Source organism: Sander vitreus, chromosome 8 (genome assembly GCF_031162955.1).
Source record: "Sander vitreus isolate 19-12246 chromosome 8, sanVit1, whole genome shotgun sequence".
NCBI lineage: Eukaryota > Metazoa > Chordata > Actinopteri > Perciformes > Percidae > Sander > Sander vitreus.
In genome coordinates, this window is record NC_135862.1 from 19,237,668 (window position 1) to 19,261,128 (window position 23,461).

Genomic DNA, 23,461 nt, shown 5'->3' on the forward strand with positions numbered 1-23,461 from the left:
TCTTTTTAACACCTCTTTTTTGTAATGCTTCCTGGACAGTTGGTGTTGCTTTGACTGATGTCGGCCTTCGCTGGCGATCATCACTCTCAGTCCCACCAAACACTCCTGACCTCCAAATGTTGACTTTTGAATAATGGCCCTGTCAGCAGGTTGACAGTATACAGGCTACTGGTGTATATTCAGTCATTCCCCAAGGATAGAGGAGAGAGAGAGGATTGCTTTAGATCAGATGTGAAGAGACAAGGGCTTAGTCCTCATACTGTTTGATGAGGAGAGGACTTGAGTTATGAACTTGTTGAGATAGTTTGATTGAATAGTGAATAATAACATGAATATGAGTTTTTGTTGCTTGTGATTAGTTTTATTTAGACATGCAATCTCAGCTGACAAACATGTTTAGTTCTTTTTACAGTTGATCGCCAGTGGCGCTGGACGTACAGCTCTTGTCTGCCCTCTTCTGGACATTTGTGCACAGTGAACAATTCTAGCTATCTATCTATTGTATATTAACATCATGTACTTTACTATAAATCTGTCTACTATGTGACTGCTCAAGATTCCCTTTTTCATCAAAGTCTTTTACCTAAATGACGTTTTAGCGGCTGGAAAGATCTCTTCCCCGTCATCACTGATTCTCTCATCCTCTTTTGTTTCTCCCCAGAGTCCACAAAGATCACCATGGCACCGTCCAATGCTGACGTTAAAGTGGGTGAGAACACCAGGATGCAGTGTGCTGCGTCCCATGACCCCTCACTGGACATCACCTTCATCTGGTCCCTGGATGGCCGGGTCATTGACCTGCACAAGGACAGTCAACATTATGAACGCACGCTGGTGAGACATCATGTTGGTTAATTAAAGCTATAGTGCGTAGTTTCTGTTGTCCCCGTAAGGAATTCTAAGTAATGACAACAAAACTGTTGGCGCTTCCACATGATACAAGCCTTCCATGACCGCGCACAGATTCCAAAAGCCATTTCACATTCCTTCCCTGAGTCTAATAGTGCATTGTATATCAGTTTAATAGTAATTTCCGTTAACATCCATTATTGTTGACATGACCTACTCTCTCTCTTAGTGCAGCTCAAACCATAAGTTAGCGGTTTGCATTTCTCATTTGTCACTGCCCACTAGGCAAACACTATTATAATTGTGATTGATGATACCCCATTTTTGTACACAAGGAGGATTTTTCCTCCTTTTTGACTCTCAAACAGCGAGTTCAATGCAGTCATGTATTTTTTAAATAGGTTTTTAGTATGGTTTTACCTTTCTACAGTGAAAGAGTGCTGTCTTGAGCAAACACGTTGTGGACCCCGACATTTTAATTTTGCTCTGACAAGGACACAGTGGAAAGCTTTGACTCTCAATGTATGATGATTTGCCTACTTCTTAATTTACTCTTGTGTGTTGTTTTGTGCAGAATGGAAGCTCAAACGGCGAGCTACTGATTAAGAACCTCCAGCTGAAGCATGCCGGACGCTACACCTGCACTGCACAGACTCCCATTGACAATGTCACCGCCTCTGCCCACCTTGTTGTCAGGGGTGAGTCATGAGTAGTCATGTATATAAAATGTGACTGTGAAGACATATTTTCTCAATCAGCTACTTACTAGGCTATATGTTATCTCTATAAACAGATATCTGCATAAGAATGCAGAAGATTCAGAGATTGCAAGAGATGGGATTTTGACATTAACACACTATTCTCTGTGAAAGTTCCAACCATTTTGATTATTTTCCGTGAGAGATTTCTGTATTTTGTGTTCTGTCTTTGCTCTGGATTGTTCGCATACTGTCTAATCAAATCTGATTAAGTTATGCCAACACAGTTCTGATGGAGCAGATTTTTCGACTGTTAAACTCTTTATAAATAATGTCCAAATGAGTATAAAGATGTTTTTCAAACTTTGATGGTTGCTTAGTTTTGAATATTTAGTGTTTTCAGAAAGTTTAATTTCATAGAGCTTATTAAAGTGAGCACAAGACAAAAGAATTTCACAGTTCATCAGACACATATTTCTAAACTACTCATTAAAATGTCCCCCTAACTCCTTATTGTCAGACCCTGTGTGTGAAAAAAGTAGAGACAGAGAGAGATAACACGTAGTAAGTAACTGTATCCAGTGTATGTTTAATGAGAAGTAAATAAATCTCTCCAGAGTAACCAGACCAGATTCATTTGCCAGACAATCTGTTCACCCCGAGACTCCACGTCAAGGAAAGCAAGAGAGAAAGCGCTGGAAAAAGCTATGGAAGGAAACGCCTTGTGTCCTCATGCAAGAAAGAAAGACACACAAACACACACACACACACACACACACACACACACACACACACACACACACACACACACACACACACACACACACACACACACACACACACACACATGGAACACTCAATATCTACCACTACCACCCAGAAAAGCTCAGTGATAGCCAACCAATACTGCCTTTATATAAGTGCAAATAACTCAACTCAAACATGTCTGCTAGTGTCTTACCTCTAGATTATATTGTTTGGCTTTACTTTATGTTGGCACTTTGCAAATTAGGTCGGATTTATCTAAATGCTCTATGTCCGCCAGGCAAAGTAACTTAGAAAACAAATGGTAACTTTTACAGCCTGTTGCTGTGGTTGCATTACAATCAACAGTTGTATATTTGATTAAACTGAGAGAAGCAAGCAATGCTTTGCTTATTAAGAGTCAGCTCTCACTTGTCTTCATTATAACTGAATAAAGTAGAACGTTTTATAGAGTAGTGAGGGCTGTTGGCACTACAGCAACTAGCATGTTTATGGTTATTAATTGTGTAATGCCATGTGATCAGTATTTGATGACTAAAGTGTGTATCACATCATAGATTTTCTATCTTTCACCACAATATTTTGATATGGAGAGCTGTTGATTTTCCACTCTTCCACCGTGCTCTGTCTGTCATTTACTGTATTTCACCTCCTGGATGATTCATCAGGCTTTGTTTTCACCCTCCACTTCCTGATGAGTGAGAGCTTGCCTTACAGCCTCCCCTCCGGTCTTGAAACAGACCCAGTGTTGGTGGACAAAGGGTCTCTTCAGATAGGAACCAGAGAACATTAGCAGTGATCTGGTTGCCAGTGATCCCTGTTGTGCACTGGGTGTGCTGCCACCGCTGCTGCTTTCTGAACGGGTGTTGACAGATGGCCAGGTGAACGCACAGCAGCTGACTGTAACGTTTCCCAGAGTGGGACCAAAACAAGGGCCCTGGGCCGCTCCTAATGGAGTGCCAAATGTCAGCAGTCTGGATCGCAGCGAGGGAGAGATGAAAGACAGCCATTTATCACGGCATATGAGGAAGCAGATCTGCTTCAGGAGATTGGCCGAGCTAAAAACACAGCTCTGCACCTGCAGCTTGTTATTAGTGGGGATTTGGGATAGGGAAAAAGAGCTGTTTTCATATGACGGGTTTGTGTGTTTTTGTAGCGTAATGTTACCGTTTGCCTGGAACGGTGTTGAAATGTGGCTGTGTTAATGTAATTGTCTGTGAATTGGGAAAACTATTCATAAACGTTATTAAATTTAATTCCTGGGAATACAGTATGTCAGTTAGTAAAAAGCACTGAATCTTATCAGTTTAAACACATTGTGCTAAGCATCCATATGACACAGTGTTCTGTGTCATATGGATGACACAATATTTCATCCCTTACATTGAATTGTACAAACTGGTAGATTTCACAACTTTTCTTTCTCTTCTGACTCAGAGAGGAGAGGGGAAGCTTAAGGGCTGTCCAGCTTTGGCTGTCTAATCGCCTTACTTGTCTCTGTCATATGTTTATGACTTGAAAAAAGTAAATCCTGAGGCAAATGAGGACATTTCTGAGGCTGTGGTTTGGGTGGCTAACCTTGACATAGTCTGGGTTTTCTATTAGGCCATTTTTATGTTCCAAAGGAAGAATCGAGAGGAGCAGGAGGACCAAGAGAAACACTGGCTCAAAAGCTTTTTGCTTAAGCTTTAGTTCCTATGTGTTAATGGGCTTTAAGCTCTAATGCCTTAATCCATCAGTCTTTGCTGATGTCTTTTAAAGAAGAGACTTAAAAAAAGAAATGTTAGGGCTTTGATGTGCTGTGTTTCATATGCATCAAACAGTGGTATTTTTGGAGAATGGTGTTAAAGTATACAGTTGTTAAACGACTCAGGACTTTTGCCAAGAATTTCCCCATGAGCTTGAATAAAGATGAAGCTCTTTCAATAAAGCAATACCCTCTTTTTGTCTTGGACTTTTACTACACTTCTACCTGAGGGATAAGTCCAAGTGAGAACTTGTGGGGCTTTTAACTTGTGAAGGCTAAGGGACAGTGTCACTAATCTCAACACAACTGTGTGGCCATTCTTGTATTCATCATCCATCAAACAACACTTTTATCCTGTCTCTTATTCTTTTCTTTACCCCAGGTCCCCCCGGTGCCCCAGGTGGGGTGCGAGTGATGAACAAAACTGACAAGAGTGTAACATTGCAGTGGAGCCGTGGAGCAGACAACCACAACCCCATCTCCAAATATACCATCCAGTACAGGGACTCCTTCTCAAAGGAAGTCTGGAAGAATGCCACTACATGTGAGAACTCAGCACACTAGTTCAAATAAACACTGCTACCTTAATGCTGAGCTGGCTCTGGTGTTATGATAATTTGGGTCATGCCACATAGTGATACTGTAGGCCTACATTGTGGTTAATGTCTTTTGAAGATGGCTGAAATATAATTTAGCCATGCCTCAAGGACTTAAAATATAGTAATGCATTCTGAAAATGGAACTTTGTTGTTGTTTTAAGGATATTTTTGTTAAATATATGGATTGCAAAACCTATGCTGTGTAATGTTTTAGCATACCGTGCTATAGCCCTAAAATCTTGGCATTGTAAAATGAAATCTGTCCTTTTATCTCTAGCTCCTACAGATGTAGAGGGGAATACAGAGAGGGCCACAGTGGTGGATTTGTTCCCCTGGATAGAATATGAGTTCAGAGTGATTGCCACTAGCGCTCTGGGGACAGGAGAGCCGAGCAGCCCGTCACCTAAAGACAAAACCCTGGAAGCAAGTAAGATCATGTTCCTGACTTTAGGCTAACATTCGCTACATAAGACTTTTGGTATGGAGACGTGGTCCTACAGTCCAGCTTTCCATTCTGATATGTATTCTTCATTATTCTGTTATAGCACTGTTTACTTACGTCAAGTATCACTGTAAAAGTGAGTCAGCAGAAATCCCATCAATCTGTACTTCCTACAGCAGAAGCATGCTGCCAAACTCACCACACAAACCTCTACAAATGAGCACTTTGCTGAAACTGTATACTGGAATTCAATTATAAAATGGAAATCACAGGCCTACAGTAACCTCTCTTCAAAAAAGAGAAAGACTAGACTCAAGGCAAAACAACAGACCTTTTGCCTCTATGTTTCCTTCAGTGGCAAGGTTCCCACATTGACATTAAGGTGTTGCATTTGGCACAGGTCATGACATTGATATTGTATTTGTAGAGGAAGGATGTTTCAGTGCTGTTGCCAGGGATAGGTTACAGCCTGTGTGTGTTGGCATTGTGTGTGTGGATTCTTAGCATGTGGGCTCAGAGTTTTGCTGTTGCTGTTTTATTGTAGTTCCTGTGGTGGCGCCCTCAGACGTCGGCGGCGGTGGAGGGAGTAGCAGAGAACTGACCATCACGTGGACGGTGGGTCTGAACTTTCCACTGGGCACACGGGTCCAAAGGGCCCCTGGCTTAGTTAACGCTCACAGAAAGGAGACCTGCTGCCATCACTCACCTTAGGCAAATTTTAAGTGTTTTTATTTTCTAATGATGATAATAACATTTATTTTAGAGCACAGGTTAAAACAAAGTTGCAAAATGCTTCACAGAAGAAAAAGTAACACACCAGAACAATAAAATGGCAACAGACATCATTTTGACAATAAAAAAACTGAGGGAAAACGCACACCTGAGATGTTGGCTTGCAGGCAGCTATAAAAAACAAAACGCTTATGACACCAATTACATTTATTTCAACTTCGTTCTATGTTTTTGCAAAACAGCCTTTTTTAGGGCCATCCTTTTGACAATAAAAAGTGGTCCATGAATTTAAAGCATGCCAATGATATGTTTCCAGTCGCTTTAGAGGACAACAACGTAGTACATCAACAGATGAAATATAATGGCAGAGAACTGTTGAACTTGAGGCCAGCACATCCCAGAAGATATAGAGGAACTAAAGCATTGGATAGTCTCATACTTTGTACCAAACAAAACAATCAATATCAACAAAAATCAATGACTGTGCAGTGGTTTATAAATTAGCTCTCATAGGTAAAATGCCTTTTGCTTGGCTGAGGCATGGCTTTTCAATTCCCGAGCAGCTGGAGGATGGGGCGATGTGTTTACAGGTTAACAGTGCCTAATGCAGGCATGTCTTACTGGATATATGGTTTGAGAATAAAGCCAGAGTGCCAACAAAGAAATGAGGCATGAGGACAGATCAAGAAGGATGAGCCAGCAAAGTGTCCCAACTCTTTGTATCATTCGCTATTCAGTCATTTTTACGGAAGAGTATGTACATATATCTATTATTAATGGAAATGGCCTTTTTTGAGTCTTTCTGTTAACCCTAGTATATAGCACAAGCATAAGTGGATGATGCATGATATTCATAGTGTGAACTCTGACAGGATTAAATTGTAATTCACACGCAGGCTTAGAGGTGTGTTGAATAAAACATTACATTAAAGTGATATTTGATGTTTCTGTCATCAGCCTGTACAGCCACAGTACTACTATGGGCCTAATTTTGGCTACATTGTGGCCTTCAAACCACAAGATGGACACGAGTGGAGTAAGGTGACGGTTGCTGACCCTCAGGCCAAGCGATATGTCCACAAAGACCCCTCCATCCCTCCATCGACAGAGTTTCAAGTCAAAGTCAAAGCCTTCAACAGCAAAGGCGAGGGACCCTTCAGCCTAACAGCTATCATTTATTCTGCACAGGACGGTAAGCACTGAAAAGATTTACAGTTCTCAACGCTAAAGCATAAAAGGGAAAATGTGCCAAACTGATCTCAAAACAATGTCACAGATCAACGTGGGCCTGTTTCAATGAGGAATTCCTCAATATGCCAACACTCTGCTATTTCAATCTGTCAGTGTCAGCTACTTATTACCAGCAGGGTTTTCAATGGAGTAGGACTCATTTAATAGGAGTTCTCATGTATAGTTGTGAGGAATTTTAATACCCCTTGAAAGTGAACCCATCTTCCCCTCTCTCCATCTTTCCTTGCGGGGGGATTATCATGATCTATGTAGCATGAACCAGAAAGCTGATAATTCGCCCAAGGATGCAAAGCATTTAGCCTAGTTATTAACTTCCACTGACAGACAATGGAGATAACCACTGGCAACCCAGACATGACGGGTTACAGAGATGCCCCGTTGCCATGGTAACCAACTTTGGGAACGCTTTCCTTTTGAGTGTCTATGATTTTATAGCTAAGCCTGCAGAAGCGCTCTGCCCCCAGGGGTGTGACCATTTGGATTTGTGTGCATGCTGGTTGTGCAGTATTGTTTTTTTGCATTTGTTTCTGTGTGAAACACAATGACAGTATTTGATGGGTTGTTGGTTCAAAGCCCAGCATGACTATTTCACATTCAGGGACAGTTTCCTGGCAGAGGCAGCCTACAAAGTGTATAACTGGCCCATAAGTCACGGAAAAGTGTTTGATGGCCTAGTGAAGGAATGTGGGCCAAGAGAGATTTCTGTCACTTCACTTGTTCCTTACAATGATTAATTCAAATGACTAAAATGATGCTTGAGCACCACTAATGCAAGCAAAGCATTAGTAAGGCCAGTAGACACATATAAAAAACACTAGATAGTTTATGATCACGGTAATGGATCCATTAGCATGTGCATATGTTCCTACATATAAAATATGCAAGGTTTGAGTGTTGTGTGTGCAATATAAAGATTAGCTCTGAAAGACTCGTCTTTGAAAATGGTTCTCTTACTGTAACCTATTTAACAAACTACTCTGTGTCTCTCCTCAGCTCCATCTGAAGCTCCTGTAAGTGTTGACGGCAGAGCTCTCTCTGCCACAGAAGCCATAGTGTGGTGGCTGCCTCTCTCGCAGAGCAATATCGATGGATACCAGGTCAGTAGAAGTTTTACTGAGGCATCCTGGTAAAAGAAATGTGAGACGCACTACGGCTTGGCTCATGTCTTTGTGATGTGGTTTAAACTACTGTTTTTAAATTCTAACACCCATTAGTAGAACTTTTATACCTGCTAGTTTCTATAAATTAGCATGCACCTATTTTAAATTTACTTATTTACTTGTACTTCCCTTTACTTATTGTATAAACCAGTTTTTATAAGTGCTGTAAATGCAAGGCTTGTGCACCAAGCTGATGTTGGATCCCAGCCATCTCACCTCTGTCCCTCTGTGTCCCAGGTGAAGTACTGGAGGAATCAGGAAGACAGTGAGGGGCGGGCCCAGAGGGTGGTGGTACCCGGCAGTGAGAACCACACCAGGCTGGAGAGTATGAAGCCTGACTCCCACTACCTTATTGAGGTTCGGGGCTACAACTCTGCAGGATTTGGGCCGGCCAGCGAGCACCTCCAGATCCACACCAAGAAAGCCCGTATGTTGTGCTTTTAGCAGTTTAGTGTGGACCAGCAGGGATCTGCATTGAAAACAACAACATGTATCTTAAAGCTATATTTAGTCCTTATTTACAAATATATGTTATTTTAATATAATTGTTATTATTTACTGTTTTTGTGTCTTTTAACAGCTCCGAGTCGACCTCCCAGAATAGCTGGTAAAAAATTAAAGGGCCGGAAAGTAAATATTGTCTGGGAACATGTGGAACCACTTGCTAACGAGGCACCGGTAGATGGTTACAAAGTGAGTACAATTCTACATTTACTTTGATACAGATTATAATCTCTCTGAAGGAAAAAAATAGCTGGTGGGCACTTTACATTTCTTTTAAATGATATGTGTGTATACCTAGGTGCTCTGCAGGCAGCAGGGCCACTCCACAGGCACTCTGTACACAACCAGTAAGCAGAGCATAGACCTTCTCCTGCCCACAGATGGGAACTACGTGGTGGAGGTCCGGGCACACACAGAGGGGGGAGATGGGGCTGTGGCACAAGTCAACATCACAGGTAACAAACGGACTCACTTGTCCCCTTCATTCACAATATTGTAGTATAATAGTAGTATTATGATAACATTCATGATCCTTGTTTTTTTTCCATATCAATAAAACATGGACTAGTCTCTCCTGTTATGAATAACTATTCTAAAGCAAAAAGACAATCGTGAAGAAGACTAATTGGCAATATATTAGTTATTAAAGTTATTAAAATAAAGCAATCCCTTAATGGAAACTTTTAAAGGTCCCATGGCATGAAAATTTCACTTTATGAGGTTTTTTAACATTAATGTGAGTTCCCCTAGCCTGCCTATGGTTCCCCAGTGGCTAGAAATGGTGATAGGTGATAGATGTAAACCAAGCTCTGGGTATCCTGCTCTGCCTTTGAGAAAATGAAAGCTCACATGGGCCGATCTGGAATCTTCCCTTTATGACGTCATAAGGGGAAAGGTTACCTCCACTTCCTCTGCTTTGCCCGCCCAGAGAATTTGGCCCGCCCATGAGAAAGAGAGAGACATCATGGCATGAAAACAAGCGTAGCATGGCAGTTGGTGAAGGCCCAGATACGTCTCTGTTTCACGAGTTTATTCACTTTCAGAATAAATTAAGGCAACTCCATGCATTTCCCAGAAACCCCAATATGAAAACGAAAAAATGAGCTATTTGCGTGATCAGTCACAATGGAGTCGGAACAGAACCAGGGCAGTGTTTCTATCTTGGAAATTCAAACAGCATTTCACATTAAAGAAAGAACAAGGAGAACGAAATATAACTGTGCAGTGCAACCTCTGCTTGTCAACAACCAACCTCCTTTCAGCGTCCAAATTACTCCACCTCCAACCTGAAGAATCATCTTAAAGTAAGTTATTTTTTTAATTAGCCAAGGGTAGTCGTCTGCTGTAGTTTTACTGGTCACCTTGCTATTTTATAGTTGACGTGCGACTTTACATTCTCATATGTGCTAATTTACTAGCCCCAGAGCCGTTGAAAGACTGACTAGCCACGTTTGACATGCTAGCTAACGTTAGCTAAAATTAGCTCGTGGTAGCTTAGACTGCGGTTAGATTTTTGTAGTATGCAGTTTGGGACTACAAATACAAAAATCTATCTGCTTGTTCAGGTACACATTCAGCCAGTTGGAACAGAAGCACACACCAGAATAGGCCTGTTTAGTAAGCTGTATATGATGGCCGCATTCCTACTTATAAAATGCAATTCAATGTGGAAGTAATCCAGGTATTCAGAATACATTACTCAGATTGAGTAACGTAACGGAATATGTTACAAATTACATTTGTGGGCATGTATTCTGTATTCTGTAATGGAATACGTTTTGAAAGTATCCTTCCCAACACTGTCAAGGCCACACCCCCACCCTCCACCTTGCTCCCCCCTCTCTCCTCCTCAATAGCATTTAAAGCTACAGACGCAGAAATGGCACATACTAAGTAAAGCTCATTGTGGGACTGGCTCTAGTGGCTGTAATTCTGCACCAAGGCTGAATTTCGGGAAAGAGACTCCAGATACAGTATTAGGGGACCACTAAGGCATATATAAAAGCATCCAAAAAGCAGCATGTCATAGGACCTTTAAAGCAGGAGACTGAACAAGAACGTTAAAGAAGGAAACAATTGTTATGTTACTGTGAGTTGTCACATCACAGGTAATACTGGTAAAATGATTTGTTGTGATTTAATAATCACTCACTTGAGCTTGGCATCAATGAATGATGACCCTCATCGTTTCCATCACATTCTACTTTTTTCCTTTTGGCATCTGCTCTCTGACTGACAGGTTTTAAACCACATACAGACAGAATAAGACATATATTTTACAACCTAGAATTATTAAGAATGCTTATAGAATTGTGAGATTTAAACATTTTTATAAGTGTCTTTGTTATGTTTGTTGTCTTTTGGGTACCTGGCAGCTTTACACTTTGTTAAATTGACAAAATGAAAAGTCAGACTTATAGCTAAGTTTCTGCTGAAAAAAAGACATCATGCATGTGGACAGTTTTAACGCTGCTGAACAAAGACACAAATTAATGCATAGAAAGTCTGCAAAATGAACCAAAAATTCAACCTGGACTTTAGAGATTTAAGGTACAATTTAGGTGCCTAAGTTGGATTAGGTCTTTAAGGTTTTTTCTTTTCAGTAAACATGTATCCTTGTTCTAATAAAGTGTTACAAAATGGAAAGTGTGTGGCAGAAAAGCAGCTGACACTTTATGACTTACTAATTTAGAAGAATGAGGCATCCTGAAATGAAATTTAGTGAGTGAGAGTAATCTCTTGCGAAAAATATGACTGTTTAGTTTCATAAGTGGAACATAAATAATGAAAGCCTTCAGTTATCTAATCACATTTTAAATCCATAGTGCTAAGGTAACACACTGTGATGACTTATTCCTGGCCTGCCATTTGCTAGTGAGATTATACAAGGTTCAAAGTTGGCAGTAGGTTATCATTTGTCACAGCACGAGGGTTCCCTGGGCCAGAACAGAGCTGTCACTTCAGGTTTCATACAGTACCGTAGATTAGAGGGCTAAGATGGGAAACTTTACGGCCCGTGACTAAAGCTTTGATACCCCTCTGACTCTATCCTCCACTGGCTGATGGACTGACAGGTATGCTGACTGGATAGAGGAGGCCTTAAGCCTCTGTAATTGATCTTGATGAGTAGCGGATACCCCTCCTGTGGTTTTCCTTATCTGTTATCGTTCAGTCCAGACCTACTGACAGCTTGATTTCACAGACCCGGGAATTTAAGCCGTGGAGGATTTCAAATGCAGGGCATTGACAAATGGAGTGGGCATTTAAGGTGATCTCTACACAGAAGGGGTATAATATCACACTTCACACAGTCTTTAGTTTTATGGACAAAAGCTGGACACTCGTGGGACATATACTTTTTTCCTCAAATCAGCAGCAAATTTGACTGTCCGTGCAGGTATATTTTAAGCAAAATCTGACATACCTTTATCTCTGTTTGTCTCTCAGGTGGAAGTGTCATATCCGCCCCATCTCTCAGCGTACTCTCCCTGCTCCTGGTGGCTCTCCTCTGCCTGAACCTCTGAATGTAGCGCCATTTTTGTCTTCACTTTCCGTGAAGTAGACTCTTTATGGTTGACGCCTATGAGGACTTTGGGACTCTTTCCACAATCTTTTGGTTCCACCCCGTAACCCGGGACGTCATATTCCAACTCTTCCCCTCTGGAATATGTTTGTGGAAATAGACACAGAAAAGGAAAAATTGGAAATGGACAAAGACATCCCTTATTTATCCACAAAAAGCCTCTTTGGAGGAGTGTCAAAGGAGTTCTGTCAACTTTTTAAATATGCCTTATATAAACGACTGCACTTACCTTTCACAATAACTTGTTTGAAAATGGATCATAACTGAAAGTGTGAACATTACACTTAAGGTTGGCTGTTAAGTCTATTTACATCATGAAGCCGACCTTTCTTTTGTAGATAAATAAGCTGTTTGTTCAGATATGTAGGCTTCATTTGATCTATATTTTAGAAAATCTACCCTACAGTGCATTCCATAGTATAAGGTAAACAAGTAGCTGTGAAGGATAAGTGTATGAGTTTATAAAAATGTCTTTGTCTTTCTTTACTTGCAGTTCAGTGGCATTTTCTTCTATTTTCTTTTTAAAATGAAGCACACCCTTTGTTACAGAGATACAGTCAAAGCAAATCTCATCATTTCATACTGGATTTTTTATTAACAAACATCTTAGAGGAAAGAACAATTTATGTCATGCTGAATTAATATATCCAATAATTAATATTGTTTTGCTACCTAATATACTATGGATGTTATTTGATGAACAAATGGATTGGTTTGACCTGCAATCAGTGCTTATTTACAAATCATAACATGAGCTGTATTGATAGAATACCACTTTCAAATTGTGTGCATGTTGACATTGTTACATGGAAAAAAGTTTGAAATGGTTCAAAGGTGTTTAGGCACATGGGTCCATATTTGCAAAGCTGAATGTAAAGCAAAACATAGGAACAAGGAAGTGAACTATAAACAACATATCAGAGATGCAGTTTCAAATGCAAAACTGCAGCAAACATTGTGTGACAGTGGTTATTTTGATTGCTTGCCACCTCTGGTTATATTTGTACAACAGTGACCAAGGCTTTGCCACAACATCTGGGTCATTATTGTACTAAACCTGAACAAAAGAAAAACCTGTTGTTTTCACTGTATCATTAGGACCTCAGTGGTAACTGCTGGTGCTTTGTAAAGAATGTTGACATTTTATTTAGTGTAAACATTTTCATTTCATCTCTCTTGTTTATGGCTTTGTGTAAGAGTCACTATTTACAGTTATAGTGAACGGTAGCGATGCTCATGCCCGCCAATAATTGTGCAATGTGTGTGTGGCTACTTTATATTTTCTAATAAGACAACTTGCCTAGCTCCTATAACAGTCATTTTTCATTATCTGGTATAAACAGAAGAAAAGCAAAGCCATCTTTGTCAGCTCCGAGAGCCCATCAAAAGCTCATGACGTTGTTTCCACTGCATTATTTTTGTCGTTTCAATAACGTGATCAGAGATATATAAACAGTATCAACTGTTGTCTTTTTTATGATTATTATATTTGTATGCCATGACCCACCTTTAGTTGGACAGTTTAAAAGTTTATTTCACTTGAATGGAGGAACAAATGCTGCGTTTTGAATTCCTCCAATTCATTCTTGTGTGACTGATGCTGGCCATGCTTCTACATTGTGACTATATCAACATCCACCACAAAGTGCTTTTCCCAGTTTTCCTTCATGCAACAAATCATAAAAAGAGTTGCCAAATGCATGAATGCCTTGAACTTTGATGTTTTGGGACGAAGCAGCGGCTCTACATTCTAACATGCATGACATTGAAACAAATCAACTTTAAAGGAACCTTTCAACCTCTCAGCTTCATATTAAAATACATTCCGTTTATATGAGTGGCATCCCTTTACGCCAGAGACAGTGTAGATCTATAGTGAGCCTAATATGTGCATTAGCTGCTAAGCTTCATTAAGCCAGTTATCTCTTACAGTATGAAGTCTTGGGGAGATGATTTTTAGAGGAAAAATCTTAAACTGACTAAAGGAATCTCACTCATTCAAGTTCAAAAATTGGTCCGGCAGTTCCGCACACACGATGTTGGGGATTTGATAGCATCACTGGTGGCAATGGCAGCATGTTTGGCTGTTCAGTTCAGTGGGCACTTGTGAGGGATGAAACTGGAACCTCTTATTGGCTGGACAAGGAACAATAAAAGTGTAGTTAACTATTAAAGTGCTCTGGTGTTTTCTCTGTTGTTTTGCAGGGACTTTTCTTTACCTGTGAGGACTCAACAATGTGAGTTTACTGTAAGCCTGAGTGTGAGTGCAGCTAAAAACTGTGAGGGTCTCGAGGCACTTTTGTCTGAGTTCTGGTGTGAGTCAGGTTTATAGTCCATGGTGGAAGAAGTGGAAATACAAAAATACCATTTTATTTACTAAATTAAAGTACATAATTATCAGCAAAATGTGGTTTAGTATCATAATTAGAAGTACTTCTTATACAGAATGGCCCAAAACGGAAACCAGACAACACAAATATTGTCCCTATTAAACTTCTTAAAAAATATGAATGAAGCCATTCATCACAACTTATTACTCTTTATAAAGCATGCATTAATGGAAAGGGGTACCAAGTTATTTTTATTGTTGGAGCTGTTTGAGGTAGTGCTACTTTCCTAAATGCTGTTGTTGGGAAGTTTGTTCTACAAATGCATCATATTTTATAAGCTCCTTTTACATATTATATCTAACATATTTATCTGCCAAATTGATTAGATTAGAAAAAAATCTACTTTATTGTTGGTATAGGTATTAAGACAATGAAATGCAGTTTAGCATCTAACCAGAAGTGCAGAAAGTAGTCAAGTTCAGAGTAATGTACAAAGTATATACAGAATAAAATATAGAATAAATAGAATGTGGAATAAACAGTAAGGGGTATGGATACACTAGATATATACTGTATGAGCAGTATAGTATTAACAGTGTGTATGAATACGCTAAGATATATACAGTATGAACATATTAAGCAACTAGTAGCTGTCAGGTAAATGTAGTGGAGTAAAAAGTAAAATATTTCCCTCTGAAATGTAAAAGCATTAGGTAATATACAATGGAAATACTCAAGTAAAGTACAAGAAGATGAAAGTTGTATTTAAGTAAATGTACTCAGTTGCATTCCACCACTGACAGTCCAAGACTATAATGGAGTTTCAATCAAACTTTTGGTGTCACTGTTCAAGGGTAAATATGTCTCAAATATGACTTTGACTCTAAGTGAGTGCAGATATTAATGGCTAAAATAGGGGATGACTAAAACAAACCTTAAAGGACATACAATATGTTACACCAACCCCAACAGTCATTTTTATTGATATAATGTACAAGAATACACAGATAAGGAACCTGAACATGACGAAATATGCTAAATATACCAATACATTTAACCAAAGTTTGCCTTTGCTATGATAGACTTTGTAGAGCAATATTAGTCATGGAAAAAATATCTCACCACTCTATTTAGTTTTGGAGCTTTTGGTCATATCACACAATCTCAGCAACAGATGGAGTTGAGGTCCAAAAGTTCATTCTTGACGTTGGAAACAGCATTGAGAAAAAAATCTCACCACAGAGTCCATTGAGTAGCCAGGCTGGAAATTTCAATCGCATCACACAATCTTGATCTTTATCATATTAATTGCACTGAATAAAGATTGAAAATGTAATGAGAAAGTCCCAGTTATAAGTTTTAGTTCACAGTAAGTCAGCCTGAGTTCACTGGTGAATGAATTATGAATTGAGTCTGAAATACTGATGTTATTGTTATAAGATTGGAAGTCCATCCAATAAAGCCAGTATTACACACACACCAGGAGAATATAATTTAATACACACAAAGCAATGTCAAAGGTTGTGAGAAGTGCTATCAAATACAGACAGACTCTCCACTGGGGTCGGACAATTGGTGGTCTCAGGTGCTTTTTGCACCTTGTTGGAAGAAAAAAAAAAACACTTGATCACTTACTGTATGTCCTTAGTCATTGCTGCCTTGGGACTTAGGTATTTTATCCAGTAACTTTAGACTGGTTATGTGTGAAATATTCATAGAAGTGTTTCAGCACTCACAAACCAAATAAGAGAAACTAGAGCATAATTTATGATTTATGAATATCTTCCATTATCAAGTCAAGTGCTCAATTTATGTGTGGATTTCAACCACGTCTGTCTCCAGGAGAAAGCTATTCTTTAAATATATCAGATAGCCATTCAATCTGTCCTCCCTTACAGATAAGGCCAACTCTGTCAATGTCTAGTTTTTCAGGCAGAAACAGCTGTTGGAGTTTTGTCTCCTATCAGGTATCCAGCAGATGAAAAGCAGATTGATATCACTTCTCTTCATGGATTAGGTCAGACCAAATGAATCAGATTTTAGATACTTATTGAGCTTTAAGTCATCTCTCCATTTCAATCAGAGGTCTTAATGGTTATTCACTGAAATCAGCTCACAGAGAGAACAAAAGATGGAGAACTTTTTTTCAGTGGCTTATCGGTCCAAGCATATGGCCTGTGTGATAGGTCTGATCCCAGGTGGCGGTGTAACACTTTCCTCCAAAAACACACTCACAGGCTGCTGCTTGATTCAGTCTGACTGCTCCTCCAGATCCTATCCTCCAGACTTTAAACTTATACAGTTCTGGAAATATAGCTATTTGCTGACCGTTGATTTTTAAATGATTTAATTTAATATCACATTATAAAGTTATACACATGCTACAATTTCATTTTGCAGTGATTGGCAGGAAGAAAAATACACTTCTCTGACCTCCTTGAGCATGTGTTTTTGCAGACAGGTGTGCAGTCCCAGGAAAGATTGTACTATTGTCTTTGTAAATCTACACCTGTTCTTTGACAGCTCAGACAACACAAAACATACTTTAAAGTGGTGCACAGCAGACTAGAACCAGACTGCTGCTGCTGGGAGACCTGAAACATGACGCCCTCCCTGAGATGCCTGCAATATGTCATGCTGTGTCAGCATAAGACTGTCCGGGACTCATGCAGGAAGGCTTTATTAGTGAAGGTTTTCATGCAGATATTGTGTTACAAGCCAGGGTTTAACCACTGAAGGACCATCAAAGTTTCACTGACATGCCATCACTGCAGAACCTGTTCCAGAGGTAAACTAAATTAATGTAATAGGGTTAAGATGAGGCACAATAAAACCCCATTGATAATGCCAATCATGATGTGGACTGTTAAATTGACTTGTTTCAATCTCAATTTGAGGGCTCTGTTGCCAAGAAAACCATTTGAAAGTGTGTGATAGAATGAGCGACCTCTGCTGGTGAGGATTTATAACACACATCATCAAGTGCACAGCACCAATCACAGCTGGACACAATTAAATCAAACAAAACTAAATTAAACTGCACAACAAAACTACCGGTAAATATGGTTTTACACCTGACGTTGAATTAAAGTCTAAAACATTATAGGCCTATGAGTTTATGTGAACAGCAGGAAAAATGTAATGACCGTAACCAGAGAGAGCAGAAGTGAGTCAGCAGGCTGACGTTTTCTCCTCAGACACATTTCACTCCTCAGAGCAACATCTCATGTCGTGCGAGAAGTGGCGCAGCCCCTCACCGTGAGCTACGCAGACCGGTCAAACTTTTAGTGCACTCACGCTTTCATGTGTTCAGACTTGTAAAATAACTTTGTCATAACTCTTTGACTGCACAGGAAAAGTTGCTTGCGCAAACTATGTGCGCTGATTGCCCAACTCCTTACGCGGAAAAGGACCCAATCGGGATGAAGTCGCAAACAGAGCTCCAGACGGGCCATCGTGGTGAAGGTGTTTGTAATAAAGGATGCGGGCTCCTGCTGTCCTGTGAGGATATTAACGGAGGGGACCACTGTTGTGTGGACGCGCTCCGCACGGTCACCGATGCGCTGGAAGAAAGAAGCGCAACATTGGAGCATGAAACCCGGATGGCGAGGCTCAGGTGGAACAGAAGGGAGCAGTCCCTGTTAGCCCAGGTGTCAACTCTGCAAAACGAGGCCCAGCTATCGGCTCTCAAGTACCAACGGAGACTGCACCAATACATGCTGCACATCAGCAGCATTGCAGAGCAGGTCACTGGGTATTACAAGGTGAGAGGGATGATTTATTTGATGCGTGCATGTGGTGCAACAACTGCAATAATCTTGGAAAAGTATGATTTATGGTTTCACTTTGAGTCAAGATTGGATGTTAAATACACTGAAACATGACAGGCTGATTAACACACTTTTGTGTTTGTTGGCTGAATTAGAGAGATGTGAGAACGGCTGCAGACACACAGAGCCAGATATCAGATATAGCAACATGTGCAGAGGGAACGCCACAGGAGCAGCTCAACGCACCTGAGGTAAGCAGTGCACACTCACTGCGCACAGCATCTGTATCTGTATTCTTTACATGTAAGTGCTGGAAACAGTTATGGCTCACGCATAAAAGTTTTAGAACACAAGCTTGTGTTTATCCGAAATGCCCAGCGGCAGCAGTGTCACTGTTGCTGCCCACTGAGACACTTCCCAATGTTGTTGATATTAGGGATTGGGTGTTTTTAAAAGCAGAGCTCTTGTGCACCAGGATTTTGCCTCTTACTATGTTTCACCTGCTGCCACAGCTCAATCATAACCCTGCTGAAAGATGATTCTGAAATGTTGACTTTGGGATCACAGTGAATGCTACAGTATGGAGTGGCATAACAAACTCTGAGTGAAGACCGTTTATAGAAAATAATCTCTCCTCACACCCTGTTGTCATTTGCTATGTTGTGGTCTATTTTTCTCACAGCGAGAGTGTGTTAATTGACAAATGAATTTGTTTTATAAATACCAAGTTGAATATGTTGTGTATATATTCAATACAGTGTATATATTTGCCAGCAATACCTGATCTCCTCAGTGCCCCAGTTAGAGCTTTGTCACACCTCTGACTTCTGTGGAGGATTCCATTCATGTCCTAGATTTCAACTTGTTCTGTCCATCCATTTGAAGTGATCTTTATCATTTTCTTTGGGTTTCAGCTGATCCAATGCTATTATCTGGGTAGTGTCCTACCTTTTCTGGAAAGTTTGAGGTCAGAACACCTTATCACATTTCACTTAGAATCACAGCATCCTATAGCTGTAGTCCAGCCTTGCAAAGAAAAATGGAACCCAAACATTTCTTAGTAGAAAAATCGGATGACATTTCATTGAAATTGTACTCTATATTACAAATTATGCAAATTATGATAGTTTCTACAGACAGTATATGAGTGAGCATCTTCTTCGATGCCTTGAGCCCCATATGGACTTTTTACATATGCCTGCTGGAGCCATGCTAGAAAATAGAAAACTAAATACTCTCAATGTTGTGTTTGGTGTATGTTCTTGACAGGCTAAACTATATGGACATGTTTTCTAGCTGCTCCTCAATCGTTGCTATTGCAGGGAATCATTTATTAAATCTCCCCATGTCTGTCTATATCTAAAAAAAGCTCTTGTTTTAGTAAGCTCACAAGGTAGCCTAAAGGTTTGTGTTATTAACCATCCAGTCAGAGACTGTTGTTTGGGCTGCTGCTGAGGGTGGATGGGTTTAATCGAGGTGACGGTCAAATAAAGTATCTCTCTAATTGCCTACGACATGCTGTGAGTGCAACAGACTCACTTTTGATTAATGTGGAAAACTGTTCTCTCTCTCCTCTGCCAGTGCTGGGCAGAAACGCACCAAGCATCTATTTTCAGCTCTCTTTTTTTTCTTGTCTAAAAACTCCACTCTAATGCCTGTTTAATAGTTTTCTCACTGTGTTTTTTTTCTTTTGCTTTCCAAATGGATTTTCCAATACTTGAGAGAGCTTGGTTGCAGTTCATCAAACAAAGTTTTACAGTTTAGTGGAAATCCACTTTGTTGGAAAAGTGATGGGCTTTCTGTCTGCATGGACAACAGAGTTGGATGACCAGTAAACATCCCAGTAGCAGTTATGGATTGTCCCACTCAAGGTCTCTTTGTGTGGATGGAAAGCCTAATTGACCCTCTGCTAAGCCTCTTTACTTACTGTTACGTCGGTCGAGCTTTCCGTTCTACTGTAGCATGGCACACATGCATTTTTAAAACAATGGTTCCCAACACAGCCATGGCGAGCAGATTTAGCCCTAGCTAGCTATTTAGCTAATTAAGTTTAGCTTTAACTTGTGAGTTGGTTGAAACCGAAAGTCTCTGATGTAATGCGAAAAGACAGAGGCTGAAGCTACATATCAAAGCCAAAAAGTCAGCAGCCTCACAACCTACCCACCAACCATGTAGAGGACATTGAAATAGAGCTGCATCATTGTTCTTACAATATATTGCAAGTTTGCTAATTAGCCTTCATATTATGGTTGGGTATGATAATGAAATAGACTTATTTTGTTCTAACATAACTCTTTTTGGATGCCTGCTATAGAAACACATAGGCCTACCAGCAATAGGTTACATTTATGCTTAATTGTTCCCATTTTGTTTTTGCTTCACTTTTACAAGAGATAATGGCTTTGGGCATGTGGATTAGTTGATGAATTTGGCAACCGCAATGCTAACTCGAGTTTGGCTGGGTTTACTGAATAAAGAGCAGGTTGGAGCTGCTAACGTTACCCTAAAGTCTGATGTATTAACTTAGCTTGCAGGACTGGCTCCCCCACCATTGGGGGTACTATATTACACACAATTGGGCCAGTTATAAAATTTTTTTTTTTTTTAACGCAACCTGTAGCCCCACAAAAAATGTAGTCAGCTAGCGTTAATGATATGCTCTTTGATTTTGGAGCTACACTTGTTACTTATGTATATAGTTGGGCATGCTAAACACACTTTTTATTCAATTCCTAACAATTAGTTCTTGTGCTTTGGAAAAGCTAAAAAAAAAACAACTACCATCCTCCAAACTCTTAAATGCTAAGAATCAGTCTTATTACTGTCCCATGCACACCGCTTCATTATGTGGAGAAAGCTTTACAGGCCTGCCGTACTAAGCTACGGTTGCTAAGCTATGATTGGGCAATCGCTGTTCGGAGGACGGGTTTAGCGAATCGTTCATTGATGTGCTGGTTGGCTTAATTAATTGAGATACACCTCGCGTAATGGGTTCTTTTTTTTCTTTTCTTTTTTTTTTGCCCTAGTGGTTTATGGACAATGGCATTATTGTTAAAAACATGAACAAAGAAGCTTTTAGTCTATTGTTGAAGTGGCTCCAGCAACTAAGCAGTTCCACAGATGACAGTTGTTCTTTATTGTCAATGATCCTGATGGCTGCTGTAGAAAACCGCTTGATGAGAGCTTGTTCAGTGTTTGTGTGTGTGTGTGTGTGTGTGTGTGTGTGTGTGTGTGTGTGAAAGCAGATAAATACAGAGAAGACTGTGACTTAATGCGATTTACAGCACATTTTTCCATGTACCTCCAGAGATGTGCTGATCTAGATCCAGCTGATCTGTTCACTGAGCTGACAGTGAATGCAGTCAGTGGCTGTGTGTGAGTCAGCCTGTTCTGCTATGTTGAAAAGGGATAATGGAAGCAAGACTCAGCATTGAAACGGTCTAACAGGATTAGTCACCGCTGCAAAAACATACAGTCATCCCCATTTGTCTATATCTTTGTTTAAAACCAGATGAATACACAAATGAAACCCCAGTTGAGGTAAACAGTCCCAATCCTCCTCTTGTCTCCAGCCAACATCCCCCAAATCCAAAAGTTAAAGTCAGTTTGGAAACTAAGGAACATTTTCATGTAATCTACAATGGACAGTTTATTTTCAACATCAACGCTTTTGTGTCTACTGCACAGGAGAGTAAAAATCAATTTTGTTGACCCAGACTGTGGCCGCAACACTTCAGGGAAGGGCTATTGACAGAAACACTGAAGCCCTTTCACCTGTCTGAGAGTGAGAGTACAGTAGCTCCAGCTAATTCTTCTTTTTGTTCAGATCAAGAGAAAAGAGAGGGTCAGGGTAGAGTGAGGAAATGAGTGGATAGCACACAACTGGAGTATCGGTCTCATCAAAATCCAATCTTGCATGAGAGGCGGGGACGAAAGCAGGCCACTTTGTTTGCTTCAATAACAAAAGATTACATGAAAAGATTGCTTCACAACAAGAGAAAAGATCTCTGAAAAAGGACCTCTGCTTTCAGTCAGTTTATTTGATGTTTTTCTTGTCCAGACTGAACCCCAAAATATAATGATAAACAAGTGAATATCTTTTCCCCATTAAATTTGGGTGTTGGTGTGGTTGGAAAAAGAAATAAGTAATTTAACTACCTGAGAAATACAAGAAAACATGTTTATATGTTGCTGCAAACAAAGGCAGATGGTTAAATCAGTTCGGCGCACAGTTGTACACATCTTTTTACTGCTTGTCTAGACAGCTTCATAGTCTCTTTGTGCTCCAATTCCCCAAAGCACTTTACTGAAAATGAAAGAGAATGCTTGTATTCAGATAAAATAGCTTAAAGTCATTGGTTTACCGTTTGCTGCCTGTCCCTCACAGCTGACAGATCAAGAAAATGGGATTGGTTGGAAATGGAAATTGAGTCGATCTAACAGTCCTTTTTAAACTTGTGTTTACATATGGGGTTGCCATGTCTTGTGTGCTTTAGCCCTCTGGAGGTGTTTTCTGTACCTGTTCTGCTCTGTTTGGGACGTCATTTACCCTTTACGCCATTTAGCTGTTTATCCTTCGCCTGTGAGAGAGGGACCGCCCTGCTCACCATTTCCTATTTCCTCGCCAATTACACACACACACACACACACACACACACACACACACACACACACACACACACAGAGCTGTGGCTACTCTATCATCAGGAGTGTGTAAATGAGGTAAAGTTGTGGCTAGAGCCAGTGCTCTCCTACCAAGTTAAACACAACATGGCCATTGCAATATCATGGCAGTATTATTCATAATCAAATCTGCTAAAACAAATAGCTTGCATTAATTTAGATTTATCAATTCAGATACATTTGATTTAGTTAAGCACATAATTATTCAATGCCTTTTTAGCAGCATTTAAACTTCTTATTTAATGTCTTACTCCTGCTTATCTCGCTTTTTTTAGTTTAATAGGTGTTGGTTTGGCAACAAAATGTTTTTTCCAAAGCTCTTGGCAAGTGCCCCTGTTTTCTAATTAG

The 23,461-nt window shown here is 40.0% G+C and overlaps 2 protein-coding genes across 4 annotated transcripts in view; both read left to right on the forward strand.

The window, feature by feature from the left end:
* Positions 1 to 13,797, forward strand: part of LOC144522357 (contactin-1a-like) — a 67,502-nt gene extending 53,705 nt beyond the window's left edge. For 2 of the 3 annotated variants that reach the window (XM_078257365.1, XM_078257367.1), the window contains 11 exons: positions 662 to 834; positions 1,424 to 1,547; positions 4,442 to 4,603; positions 4,936 to 5,085; positions 5,645 to 5,715; positions 6,790 to 7,024; positions 8,077 to 8,180; positions 8,481 to 8,670; positions 8,824 to 8,936; positions 9,046 to 9,202; positions 12,195 to 13,797. In XM_078257365.1, coding sequence (XP_078113491.1) covers positions 662 to 834; positions 1,424 to 1,547; positions 4,442 to 4,603; positions 4,936 to 5,085; positions 5,645 to 5,715; positions 6,790 to 7,024; positions 8,077 to 8,180; positions 8,481 to 8,670; positions 8,824 to 8,936; positions 9,046 to 9,202; positions 12,195 to 12,271 — 1,556 coding nt within the window. In that variant the 3' untranslated portion in view covers positions 12,272 to 13,797. Of the gene's footprint in view, positions 1 to 661; positions 835 to 1,423; positions 1,548 to 4,441; positions 4,604 to 4,935; positions 5,086 to 5,644; positions 5,716 to 6,789; positions 7,025 to 8,076; positions 8,181 to 8,480; positions 8,671 to 8,823; positions 8,937 to 9,045; positions 9,203 to 10,009; positions 10,052 to 12,194 lie in introns of all 3 variants that reach the window. The other variant, XM_078257366.1, reaches the window with a different exon arrangement.
* Positions 13,798 to 17,852: 4,055 nt separating this feature from the next.
* Positions 17,853 to 23,461, forward strand: part of LOC144522358 (PDZ domain-containing RING finger protein 4) — a 142,432-nt gene continuing 136,823 nt past the window's right edge. The window contains exons 1-2 of the mRNA XM_078257368.1: positions 17,853 to 18,424; positions 18,586 to 18,681. Coding sequence (XP_078113494.1) covers positions 18,035 to 18,424; positions 18,586 to 18,681 — 486 coding nt within the window. The 5' untranslated portion in view covers positions 17,853 to 18,034. The remainder of the gene's footprint in view (positions 18,425 to 18,585; positions 18,682 to 23,461) is intronic.